At 47.7% G+C, this 13,688-nt stretch overlaps 2 protein-coding genes across 2 annotated transcripts in view; one reads left to right on the forward strand and one right to left on the reverse strand.

The window, feature by feature from the left end:
• Positions 1-13,688, forward strand: part of LOC135811276 (aquaporin-like) — a 133,460-nt gene that overhangs the window by 115,156 nt on the left and 4,616 nt on the right. The gene's annotated exons all lie outside the window — the stretch shown is intronic.
• LOC135811275 (uncharacterized) lies at positions 7,319-11,958 on the reverse strand. The gene is made up of 4 exons (XM_065324488.1): positions 11,731-11,958; positions 10,615-10,799; positions 9,938-10,030; positions 7,319-7,973 (listed from the first exon to the last, which is right to left on the reverse strand). Exons 2-4 carry the CDS (start codon positions 10,779-10,781, stop codon positions 7,910-7,912), a joined length of 324 nt encoding a protein of 107 aa, XP_065180560.1. The 5' UTR covers positions 10,782-10,799; positions 11,731-11,958; the 3' UTR covers positions 7,319-7,909.

Raw genomic sequence — 13,688 nt, forward strand, 5'->3', positions numbered from 1 at the left:
ACTTTACCAAATAGTTATTTAAAAAAATGTGATGTTATCCATAGTGATATTGTTGAGAGGCATAGCATAAAAATTCACTATGCGGCCAAACGACACTGGGCCACAAAGGAATTCACCCGCCGTCTGTTATAAGACCCTCGGCAACCACGAAAGCACGTAATGGCCCACCTCAAAAGGCAAAACGACAGGCGGGTACGCAACATACCCATGACAACAGGATATTTGAGATCCTGGCTTCTCTCTACAAAGAGAGAGGCAAGAGACTTTAGGAATTGAGTTGTCTCAGGCCCGCTGAAACCATAAGTCGAGAACACCAGTGGGGTGAACGATCCTCGCTCGACATTCACAACGCGGCTGGCATATTGATTCTTTTTTGCCCGTTCATGGGACTTCAGCTGACTCAAGGCTTTTGATCGAGACAACACGGACGCTGCGGGATGGGTAATCCGCACATCAAAAAAAGCGTCTTGTTGCCACGACCAAAAGCCCCGAGCCCGCATGTCAAGACGAGCCTCAGTACTTCTGTTGAGCGAACGTCCTCCTGGTAGATCCTCATCACCGCACGGCAATAATCTAGGCTCGGTCTCGACGTCAACAACACCTGCCTCTCTCATCATCATCATCATCATCATCATCATCATCATCATCATCATCATCATCATGTGACCAAGCCGCTTTTACGGGCAACAATATTATGAATATACAACGCAAGGTATTGTAAGAGCAATTTTCTGAAAATAATGTTAAAACACGAAATAATTTATAGAAATGCATTATCACACCGTAGCCACTTTTATGGGCAAATTCCAATACAAGGCAATAGGAAAACGAGGATGAAGTTAACCTTTTAACCCAAAGAAAAGACAAAAGATGTCAACAATAGAACTACAAATATAAAAAACAAACATCAGGTCATAAAAACTACTTTAAAACATAACCAAATGACAGCAAAGTGTGGAGAATGAGATTGACTTACAAAACAAAAGTAGTCCTACTATGCTTACATCATCATCATCATCATCATCATCATCATCATCATCATCATCATCATCATGTGACCAAGCCGCTTTTACGGGCAACAATATTATGAATATGAAACGCAAGGTATTGTAAGAGCAATTTTCTGAAAATAATGTTAAAACACGAAATAATTTATAGAAATGCATTATCACACCGTAGCCACTTTTATGGGCAAATTCCAATACAAGGCAATAGGAAAACGAGGATGAAGTTAACCTTTTAACCCAAAGAAAATCATCATCATCATCATCATCATCATCATCATCATCATCTCCAGTCGATGACTCTATTGAACTTTCAGTTTTTTCCATGTTTGGGCATCTCCCACATCCTGGGTTTGTTTGTCATATGAGCGTTATTGGCATAATTCTATGAGATTCGAGTTGAAAAATAAATGACTATTTAACCCTTTGATGAAGAAAGGGAAAGGACAAAATGTTACGAGTTATGACAAACTGTCTACCAACGTAACCAGATCGTATACCGTCAGCACTCGACTCGTCTTTTCCTTTCTTCATCATAATATTGGCTCACCATCCGAGTTCAAATTTAAAAATCTCCGATCCCTCCCCGTCACTCGTTATCCTGTTATAATACACTGCATACGCGCGGGGTGGAGAGGTTTTTTTCCTTAGAAATTCGTGTGCCTCCTCCTTGCCGACCATTCTGGATCATGCACAACTTGAAACCTTTAGGTCAACGGAATGGACAAACCGTCTCTCATTTGCTGTAGGGTCTTGTAGTGTAAGTTAAACTTTGCAAGGGGTTTGCGCAGGGGCGCATTGGATATCCGCCTCACAAATACCTTTCCACTGCACCATACGTCTATAGCAAGACATCTGGATGCGCTGCACCTCATGGACCCATCCCTCTAAGGTAACGTATCTGCCGGTAGTGGCCCTCACAGTAGCCGACTAACTCCAGGCAGGAAGAAAAATGTTTCCTTTGCATGCAACACGACGTTACACGAGGGTCACCATTATACACATACACTGCTTTCCTAGAGTAGAATTTTAGGATTGGACCTAGACTGAGTTCTTATATGACTTGTAATGTTCTTGACTCCACACATCACCGCATTCAAGCAATCTGGCTAGACAGGGAATCGGATGGTATCTATTTGGTAGATGATAACCGTTCAATTATAGCCATCCAGCATCCCAAACTCTCTTTCAACAGTGGCACACACACCAGAACCTACCGACAGCAGAGAGAACCTGTCACTATTTCGTACCCCCTCCCCCCCCCCCCCCCCCCCCAGTATGGGCGGGGGCGGGGGGGGGGGGGGGGTCTGGCTAGGAAGTTCGGAGGAATCACCGCTGTGCAGTCATACCTGCCAACCGTTGGAAACCTGAGAGTGGGACAATGATATACCTTGATAAGAAAATGCATCGGAATGTAGACATGAGGCATGCGACTAATGCACTTCTGGGAGCCTATTACCGCCCACGGTATCGGGACGGTCCTGGCCAAGTCGGGACGGTTGACAGGTATGTGAAAGGCCGGCCTATAGTCCTCAGAGCTTGTTCTACAAGCCCATTGACAACACTGACTCAAGCTGCTGGCTGCACTGTTGGCGAGATGTTCCTCAACCTTCTCACACAGAGTACCACCTTGAACCTTGAACGCCCATTGCCGTAGCAATGATAGCGATGGCGTCCTCGCCCTTAGGCTCTAAACCCGAAATCTGCAGTATGGCACATGCCGCTTGAGGTAACCAGGACGACGTTCTTATTATGTTGCATGTTCTTAGAAACAATTCGTACTAGATCATATGTACCTCAAATGCGCCGGAAAACACGCAAGCACGACCGGTTAAGGGGTGCCAGTCGGCTAAAGTGCAAGGCCGTCTACGTTGGCCGTGTTGATGTCGGTTGCTCGGCAAGTTCAATCGCTAAATGGTGCGAGGACCGCAGTGTGACTGTAATCAAATGCTCAGTATCTGCGGCACGGTATTTTGGTCTGGCGTATGCCCACCTTGTTATTTCGGAGGAGCATTGGCAGAAGGTCCAGAGTCTAGACTTCTGGCCAAGTGGCATTTCGGTTCGTGAATGGCGCTTCAAATCAGACCGCATCACTCAACAGAACTGAGTGCGTCGCTCAATCCACTTGCGCCACCATTCCTTCCTGATTCTGGACGACAAACTAATAAAACTCCCAATCAACCTGCCCAATTACCTTCATCCTTCTCAGTGCTCTCACTTAACTGCCGCTCCTTAGTAAATAAGTTAGCTGAGCTTAGTCAAGCCTGTGAGCAGTATTCTCCAGACATAATCTGCCTATGTGAAACGTGGCTGACAGCTGCCATAGACGTCTCAATTCCAGGCTACACGTCATACCGCCTGGACCGCCCACCCACGACCAGCTCTGATAACCTGCCAGCAAGAGGCTATGGCGGTGTTGCTACTCTTGTAGCTGACAGATCGTTCATGTCCATCAAGCGCCGCTTCGACCTTGAGCGCTGCGGACTGGAGGCGGTTTGGCTCGAATTGCGGCCAGTGATCCTTCCCTCACTCCCCCTCATCATCTGCTCTGTTTACAGACCCCCTGGAGACAGCATCTCCCAAGTCCAGGCATTTAGTGACCTCCTAGAGGACTGTCTGTCCAATATTAGCCTCCCCAATTCGGCGATTGTACTTGCAGGAGACTTGAATGCTCGCCACTCTGACTGGTCTCCTAGTGACACCACGAATCGTGCTGGAAGGGAGTTCCGTAACCTCTTCTCTTGTTTTGCCCTTGAGCAAATGGTGACATTCCCCACACACTTTACCCCCCCCCCCCCCCACGGCTCAACATCGTGTATTGACGTTGTACTCACGGATCATCCTCACCTACTACTCTCTGTTACATCTGTTGCTCCTCTTGGTGCATCTGACCACGCACAGATCCTCAGTCATTTCCTACTGCCTATTGATGCTGTTTACCGTGAGGAACCTGCTGCAAGCGGACATCCCGCTGCTGCACCCCGAAGCCACTTCAGCAATGTTCCTGCAAAGCCGGAATATGACTTTAAATCCGTGCCATCTTCCGTCTGGGATAGTGTGAATGCAGAGCTCTCTGATATTGACTGGAGCTGGCACAAGCGTGCCAGCAACGTCGATGATGCGCTTTCGCACTTTTCTTCCATTCTCAACAGTACCCTTGAGAAGCACCTCTGGCCATTCGGAAAGCAGCCGTATTCTCACCGCTGCCCACGGCCCAGTCAGCCACCCTGGGTTGATGCCCATCTCCGCACAGCAATCAAGTGGAAATATGATCTCTATAGCATTTTTAAGAAGTACCCAACACAACAAAACAAACAAGCATACCAACAGCAGCGAAATATAGTGAAAACCCTGACGCAGACAAAGTACAGAGCGTATATCCGCTCAGTGCAAACTACTTTGCAGGGTAGACACCGTCCATCGCTTCACCAGTTTGTGAGACAAGCAAGAATTCGAAACGTATCACGGGAAATTCCGTCACTCACAACAGGGACTCAGCAGGCGGCTGACCCTTTGGCCAAAGCTACGGCATTAAACGCCCAGTTTGCCTCTGTGACTCGGCCAGATGACCCGTTGCTCTCTATTCCCCCTATTCTCACCCCCTCGGAGCCCTCAGCTTGTTTCACGTCCGTCATCACTACAACTGCCACTGTCCGGCGTCATCTGAAGAAGCTTCCGACGTGCAAGGCGTCTGGTCCTGACGGCATCCCCAACCGGGTCCTCAAGGCCCTGGTTCCATCCATAGCATTCCCTTTGTGCCATATTTTCAACATGTCATTTACCACGGGCATATTCCCTTCCGCATGGAAAACAGCGAAAGTCATACCTGTATTCAAGAAAGGTTCCCGCCATGAACCTGCAAACTACCGCCCTATCTCTCTTCTTCCCTGCGTGTCCAAAGTATGTGAACGTATCTTTTATGACCACTTATACAGACATGTTTCGCCGTTTCTGAGTCCCGCACAATCTGGGTTTCGTAAAGGCGACTCCACCTCCCTTCAACTGACCCGTATCGTGCAGCAGGTGTGCCAGCATAGGGATAACAGAGCGCTTGCTGGAATATGCTTCTTTGACTTGGCCAAGGCTTTTGATACCGTCTGGCATCGAGGACTTTTGGCAAAGCTCGAGCATGCATTCAGGGTACGCAAACAACCACTCTCCTGGCTGAAATCTTATCTCTCTGGGCGTTATCAGTACGTAACTGTGCTTGGCACATCCTCGGCTGCAGAGCCAGTATTGTCGGGCGTTCCTCAAGGATCAATTCTTGGTCCCCTACTATTTATAATTTACGTAAACGACTTACCTGCAGTCTTCCCTGGAACGTCTCTGTTTGCTGACGACACGACCCTTCTCACCCCATCAGCTTCCCTCACTGGCCTGAAAAACAACTTGCGTGCTGGCATTCAGGAAGTTCTTTCCTGGATGTCGTCCTGGAGGTTGTCCCCAAATCTATCAAAAACAAAGATCATGCTCTTCCCGCCCCAGCCGGAGTTCACAACCCTCATCCATGCCAACTTTCCAAATCCAATTGACATAGTGTCTTCTCACAAACACCTTGGCATTGTGATTGACTCTGCACTCTCTTGGGTACCTCACATCGAATATATCTGTAAAAAATCAAGTAAATCCTTAGGAATTCTCTCCCCCCACTGCTCCTACCTCCCACTTTCTTGCAAGCTTCTTTTTTATTTAGCCTACCTTCGCCCAATATTTCATTATGCAGATACGTCTTGGGTTGGGTTATCCTCTTCTGCTGCTGCAAAGCTTGAAATACATCACAAGAAAATCCTTAAAATTCTCCTCCGTCAACCCCGCATGCTCTCATCATCCGCCCTTTATAAAATCGCTCACACAACCCCGTTATCACATGGACGCAGTGCACACCTGGCTTCTCTTGTCCATTCTATTAAGCTTGAGTTGTGCCCACCTCATCTCATGTGTTTTAATTGGTTCTCTTCTCTAAGAACTAGAAACTCGCTCTTACTCCCTAAGTGTAACTCATCCACTCTTTTGCGCTCCCCTCTCTTTATTGCTTATTCTGTTTGGCTCACTCTACCCAGAGAAGTTAAGGACCTGACCTCACTCCGCCTGTTTAAGATCCGTGCCGCCCCTTATTTACTACGACATGCATAGCTCATTATCCACATGTCCTTTGCGTCTCTGTGTTTTTCACTGTTTTTATTTGACATTATCTTTCTTTACGGAGTTGTTGTTGCTGTTCGTTTTGCTACTCTTTCTTTTTTCCTCTCCTTATTTCTATTTATCGCCGTGGTTGGCAATCACCCACTCTCGTAACATTGGCCGGTGTTTCCGCCGAGTCTTGAGATGTTGCAATAAATAATAATAATAATAATAATAAAACCAGCACCGTCGTTCTTAACTTTAGGCTGCGGCGTTCTTAGCGTTTCAAGCTGGATGTTCTTGGGCTCAACATTCTCCAGCGCGCGACTCCACTGGAATTTGGTATAACCACCCTCGTGAATAATGACCTCGGGAATAACAACACCTTAAAATTGTGATTAACGCCGCAATCTTCAGACCTAATGACCATTTGACTACACGCTTTCACCCTCACCCCTCCCGGATAACAACACTCAAGTTTGCTCATGCATGATCGAGGGTCGTTATTCGCAAGGTTGATCGTGCAGTAAACCCGGTGACGTTTGCGCTAGCTGCTGGAGCCATATAACGTACTGCGTGATCGTGCAGCGCACATTTCACTAGCCTGCTCAAGCTTAACTGTGGTGTGAATCCCCCGAAATAACGTGCATTGAATAGGGAGCGGAGCGCTCGTCCAGATTTGCTCAGTGAAAGGCACGACCGGTCACATGGAGGAGCAGAAGATTCCATATATGGAGATGCAACATACACATTCTCTGCTATCGCCCAAGCCATTACCACTAGTATGTACAATGTGAGCCTAATACGCAAGTTAACGGCATAGTATTTTAAAAGTTAACGCCATAGCATTAAGTTAACGCCATAGTATTAAGTTAACGCCATAGTATTCTTGGCACGTAGGAATGAACTCAAACTGTGTCCAAACTGCAGGCAAGGAGCATAACATTTACGGATGATCGGCTGTTAACTCATTAGTTCTGTTGCCTTGATTCACGGTCTCCCGCTCAATATCCCCCGCATGCGATGTAAGGACTGCTGGTGTGTGTGTGTGCGTGCGTGCGTGCATGCGTGCGTGCGTGCGTGCGTGCGTGTGTGTGTGTGTGTGTGTGTACTTGTGGAGGAAGGTGGGGGGGGGGATGCTTTCATAGACTGAAGAATACCACCACATGTTCACATACATCACCAGATCAACATCACATTGCAAAAACTCCTGCGTCCAGCGCTCAATGCCCATGAGAATGGATCAACGCACATAATAGTTGCAGCAGCCTGCAGCTAAAGTAACCTCAGGTTCTCCCTGCATTTGTTCATTATTGTCAACATATCCTACTGACGAATAGCACATACACCACCAAATTGGTAGAAAGTTGGCAATTAAGCCATCAAGAAAAACACACCGGCCTAGGTATTCGTGTCGTCGCGGGGCATAGTCAGTAATGACGAACACGATTTGTTACAGTGGTGTGGGCGAATAGGCACTGAGCTGGCATCAACACTCAACTGTGATGCCGCCTGCGATGTCATCATCTCTGTCACCAGTGACGGCAATGCTGATGTCATCAGTGACATCATCAGTGCCTAATACAAATAGTGACATCGCCGATGATGTCATTAAGACAATCACCGAGGATGTCATAAAGACAATCAAATAGTGACATCACCGATGATGTCTTGAAGACAATCAAATAGTGACATCACCGATGATGTCATAGAGACAATCAAATAGTAACATCACCAATGATGTCATAAAGACAATCAGCTGCACGATGCTGTGGCATGCTACCTTAGAAAGGTACGACATCGGCGCCTCCACCCTCATCATTTGCCGCTGAATCCAGATGTTCAAATCTGCATAAGTGCAGAAAATTGGTACGTTTGGAAAAACACACACACACACACACACACACACACACACACACATACATACAAACACACACATTTGCATAGACATACAGACACACACAGATAAACGCAATTCTTGAGTCAGAATATTGTGCAAGAATGATGATAAACCTGTGCCAAATGTACAATGTGTGTAGATGTATGTGATATGCAGGCACACATCGGTGATAGTTCAGTGACTAAAACACTAAAGAGCAGCTATTTGTTGCCGGAAGAGCAGCTTCTCAGATTTCACATACCTTCTCACACACAAGAGTAGTGTGTTAGCATGTTAGTCTTGCTCATGACTTTACCCAAACCCAGGTATGATAACACCATCGGGACAGAGGACAGGGGAGAAGGTTACAGGGGACCGACAGGGAACCAGGGCCCAGGGGACAGGGAACTAGGGGACAGCAGGGCCGACGGAACCGGTCAGGCTGGTCCGGCGCCGGACCACTTTCCCAGCTGGATGGTCCATGTGATTCTTGCAAAACCGGTGTAAAAAAACCCAGAGGTACATGACTCGACTGTACTACTGACGTGTGATGTGCTTTGAAGTAGCTCATGACTCCGGACTCCGTGACCGGCACTGTATCAGTGTATGGCTGATATCAAGAGTACATAAGAGTTTTATGTACTCTTGCTGATATGGATAAAAAAAGGTTGTGTTTGTGTTCTTTTACTATAATTTTCTGCATTTTCTGGAGCCTTAGAGATGCCCAAATTCGCTCTATTTCACGTAAATTTTATATATTTCTCCCGGGGGAGGTCCTTTGCACCCCCTCAGAGGTTGGCCGGACCACTCCCGAACTCCTTCCTCCGGGCCTGGACAGGGAACCAGGGGACAGGGAACCAGGGGACAGGGAACCAGGGGACAGGGAACCAGGGGACAGGGAACCAGAGAACCAGGGGACAGGGAACCAGGGGACAGAGGACAGGGAACCAGGGGACAGAGGACAGGGAACCAGGGGACAGGGAACAGGGAACCAGGGGACAGGGAACCAGGGGACAGGGAACAGGGAAACAGGCCTGAGGGGACAGGGAGTCAGGGAGCCAGGGGAGAAAAGACATTGGCAGGAGATAGAGGACAGGGAACCAGAGGACAGGAAACCAGGGACCAGGGGACAGGGAGCCAGGGGACAGGGAACTAGGGGGCACGGAATAATGGTTTCAGGGACAGTGAAGCCGGGGACAGGGAACTTGGGGAGATGGTACTAACGGTTCACATGGTCACACAAACTAAACCGGCTTCTCGGGTTGGTAATCAGAAACACTAGCAACCGGCAATGAGTCAGTCATCTGCCGTGTGACATGAATTCAGTGCCAGACGTGCTGAGAACCAATTTGCAGCACTCCTTGCGACATGTCCATGATGTCATACAGGAAATAGAAACTTGCGCTAAAAATACTACACGTACACATGCATAACAAATTTATAGAAAAGAAAAAGACCAAGGAACTACAAGTTACTAGTTGTCCCTACATCCGAGTCCATTCTTGTGTATAAGAAAGGATATGGTTTGAAAGTGATGTGCTTGAAGTCAATGAAATATCGACGTGATCCACTCGGACTGTAAGCCCTCGCGTAGACCCCGCTAGGCACATGCTAGTACCACTGCTTTGGTACTGGCTGTGATACTATTGCAGTACGCTATTTTGTGTATGTCGTGTGTACGTGGTGTTGGCGCATGCGCGTGTTGCTGGGGGTGTGGAAAGCAGTCTTCGCCTTGAGTTCGTCATGTCCAGTTGTGTTTCGTCTTCGTATCAGTAAACAGTCTTCTAATTGTAGTCATCGTCGTCCATTGTATAAATGTGGAGATGGCACAGGGCTGGGAGCAGGTGAAGAAGGTCAGAGACAACATTGGTGGCAGCGGTGGGATTGAAACCCACGCCTCCGGAGACTGGAGTATAATATTCTCATCACTTACAAGCCACGGAGTCGAGACGTTTTCCGTTTCCTTGGTAACGTTGCAATCGGTGACGCGACTTGAAATGAGCGAAGGTCCACTTCGATGCCCATACTGTCAGCAGGAATATTGAGAGAGGGAAGAGAGAGAATTTGAGTGAGCGTATTTGTGTGTGCGTGTACAAGTGTGTTTATGTGTGTTTATGTGTGTGTGTGTGTGTGTGTGTGTGTGTATGTGTATGTGTATGTGTGTGTACGTATGTGTGTGTGTGTGTGTACGTATGTGTGTGTGTGTGTCTGTATGTACATGTGTACGTGTGTACATGCGTGCGTGCGTGCAGGTGCTAGTGTCGTGCTTAGAGCCCCTAAATGAGACCATTACAAACTATGTACAAAGTCCACCCAAACCCTGGACATTTCAGAACGTCATGCTCCGCCATTGGGAAATGCCAAGGGCATCAGAGAACGTCCGTAACTTCATGCTTAGAAGGTCAATACTCTGGAGAACAGCCAGTGGTGTCTTATCCTATCATGGTCAAATGAACTGTGAAATGCAGGCTACAGAACATGTCTGTATAGAGGCTACAGTACATGTCTGTGAAATGCAGGCTACAGTACATGCCTGTATTACCCTACACAACATCTGTGTGGGGGGCTTTTACTCCGGAAAATATGGCAACTTCCACAGCAATTCATTACCTTTCCTTGAGGTCACTTAGCTCTTCCTCTACCTCCTCCACACGTAGCTTGTACTCCAAACGCTCCTGCAGGATTTTCTCCATGTCCTCGCGGGAGTAGCGGAGTTGTTTGGAGCGGTCCGTAACTGCTTCACTGGTCACGTCTGCGGCATCAGCTGTCGCTGGCATTGCCCTTCCGTCATTTTCCTGAGAAGAATGAAGATCACCATAGTGACTTAATCAACACACAGACTTAGCAAGAAGTTGAGGCGACATCCTAGGACGTCAGCTTGAAATCCTGTCGCCATAGCACTGCATGCGAGTGTTGCACATCCGGGAAGGGGAGGGGGGGGGGGGGTATGAACACTTGACCATACAATCATGGCAAGTGCCAGGCAGAGTGCATACCTCAATCATAGGGAAGAGCTCAATATATCACTACAATTATAAAATAGCAATAAAGAAAACAAATTCTGCTGTCATCGCCACACTACAACGAAGTCATGAAAGTTTTCCAAAATTTCCTGTCACATTCATCAGTGGAATGTCGTGACTGAAGAGTATCCGTGCTGTTCGTTGTAGTGTGGCGATGACAGCAGAATTTATTCTCTATATTGATATTTTAATATTGTTGTCTTCGCATCGATTATTTACAATTATAGAATGCAAGAGATACCTGAGATCCTGCATAGTGATAGCATCCTAATGGACTCAATCTGCGGTCAGAACTGTTTCGTCCTTTGCGAACTCATCCGCGCAGCACAGAGAAAATAAGGCCGAACCTGAGAGCAATGGAAAATACATTTTCCAAAGCCAGGTTTAAACCAGGCCCGAACGTACCTTGTCAGAGTGCTCGAACTGGACTCGTTATGCATTGCCAAATATGGAAGGTATGAGTAATGCATGTGAGTACACTGGGATCAGCAATGCATTGATTAACACCCCACACACCTATATCCCAAGTGTGGCTGTGTGGGGTGTGATGTGAGTACGCTGGGATCAGCAATGCATTGTTTAACATCTCACACAGCCATACCCAGGTGTGGCTGTGTGAGGTGTCCGTGGTACAAGCCATGTCATGGCACAATGTGTGTCTTATAAGACAGAATGTTGGCAACATTCCTAGCTGATAACTCACGTCCTTGTGCCCTTCTTCTTTGGGACTTTCTTGTCCGCCCTCCTGTGATGCTTGTGCTTCTAGCTGGGTTTGGCAGGTCTTTGCAGCGACGTGTCAGAGCCGCTTTCTCTTCAGATAGAGTTTGGCTGCGCAGCTTGGCCGTCTGTTGGCCTCTCCTTAGTGCCTGATTGACGCTGGCCAGGCGCTTCAACTGCCTCATCAACTGCACAAGAGACAGGTGGAGGCAGACAGAGAGGGAGAGAGAGAGACTTTGAAAGGGACGGATGGACAACACGTACAGAGACAGAGGGACGGTCGCAGGGACCGATGGACAACCAGACAGAGATTAGAGAGATGGTTGTGGGGACAAATGGACGTATAATATACAGAGAGACGGTTGGAGGAACGGATGGAAAAACATACAGGCGGGGAGAAAGCGGGAGTGATGGTTGGAGAACACAAACAGAGACAGAGGGGCAGTTGGAGGGACAAATGGGGCGGGCATATAGAGACAGAGAGATGGCTGACGGAAGGGTGGAAAAGCAGACAGAGATAGAGAGATGGTTGCAGGGACGGTTGGATGGGCAAACCACAGAGAGAGAGAGAGAGAGAGAGAGAGAGAGAGAGAGAGAGAGAGAGAGAGAGAGAGAGAGAGAGAGAGAGAGAGAGAGAGAGAGAGAGAGAGAGAGAGAGAGAGAGAGAGAGAGAGAGAGAGAGAGAGAGAGAGAGAGAGAGAGAGAGAGAGAGAGAGAGAGAGAGAGAGAGAGAGAGAGAGAGAGAGAGAGAGAGAGAGAGAGAGAGAGAGAGAGAGAGAGAGAGAGAGAGAGAGAGAGAGAGAGAGAGAGAGAGAGAGAGAGAGAGAGAGAGAGAGAGAGAGAGAGAGAGAGAGAGAGAGAGAGAGAGAGAGAGAGAGAGAGAGAGAGAGAGAGAGAGAGAGAGAGAGAGAGAGAGAGAGAGAGAGAGAGAGAGAGAGAGAGAGAGAGGAGAGAGAGAGAGAGAGAGAGAGAGAGAGAGAGAGAGAGAGAGAGAGAGAGAGAGAGAGAGAGAGAGAGAGAGAGAGAGAGAGAGAGAGAGAGAAGAGAGAGAGAGAGAGAGAGAGAGAGAGAGAGAGAGGAGAGAGAGAGAGAGAGAGAGAGAGAGAGAGAGAGAGAGAGAGAGAGAGAGACAGTGCGGCAGAAGAGGTCAACAGTATACTGGGTAACCTCTGAATACTAGTCTGCTGGGAAATACACATATTTTTGAGCACAGAATTTTGTATGATTCCGCTGTGTTTGATAGAGCTGTCGTGTAAATGTAGATTGCATAAACCCCGGGCCAATAGCTAGCACCACCCTGTACAGGCATAATGTTTTATAGGAAATCATGCGCCCAATTTGTATTGGGAAAGGAGAAATGACGAGGACAACAGACAAACAAGACATTGACTGAATCGGGCTGTAATGCAGGCAGCGGTGGTGATGGGGTGCTGCATGCTCCGCTGACCAATGGTCTCGGCATCTGTACCTTCCGCATCAGTACATTGTGCATCAGTACATTCCGCATACAGTACATTCCGCATCAGTACACTCTGCATCAGTACATTCTGCATCAGTTTCTTTTGCATCAGTACTTTCGGTACTCTACGCATCATAAAGCAGTCTTGCGGGAAATAGCAGCACAATGATATGCCAGTTGTCATGACTACACCCAGGTAGTACTTTAACCAGTGGCTGCTCCAGAGCCTGGGTCAGCCGGGTCAGCGACCCGGCTGGGAGGTACTTGGACCCGTTTGGAAAAAGAACACCGTTTCACTTGTGATCCTGTTTGGAATACATAATCTCAGGGAGTCCTAAATCATTTACAGCTTCCTGATGTATATGCAGTGGCCGCACTGGAACGTACCCGCGTCTGACCAGGCAGAACCTGCGGAAACAGTTATTGATTGGTCCAGGCATACCCTAGTCGTTCATACAGGTTTGTGTATGATATGGAGGGTAGTC

The sequence above is a fragment of the Sycon ciliatum genome, chromosome 3 (genome assembly GCF_964019385.1).
Source record: "Sycon ciliatum chromosome 3, ocSycCili1.1, whole genome shotgun sequence".
Lineage (NCBI taxonomy): Eukaryota > Metazoa > Porifera > Calcarea > Leucosolenida > Sycettidae > Sycon > Sycon ciliatum.

Excerpts from the sequence above, each read along its gene's own strand:
- LOC135811275 (XM_065324488.1), bottom strand. The coding sequence starts at position 10,781 with ATGCCAGCGACAGCTGATGCCGCAGACGTGACCAGTGAAGCAGTTACG. Across the intron at positions 10,031-10,614 it reads CTAAGTGACCTCAAGGAAAG|TATGGGCATCGAAGTGGACC; the intron begins GTAATGAATTGC and ends TCCTGCTGACAG. Across the intron at positions 7,974-9,937 it reads ACGTCTCGACTCCGTGGCTT|ATTTGAACATCTGGATTCAG; the intron begins GTAAGTGATGAG and ends GCACTTATGCAG.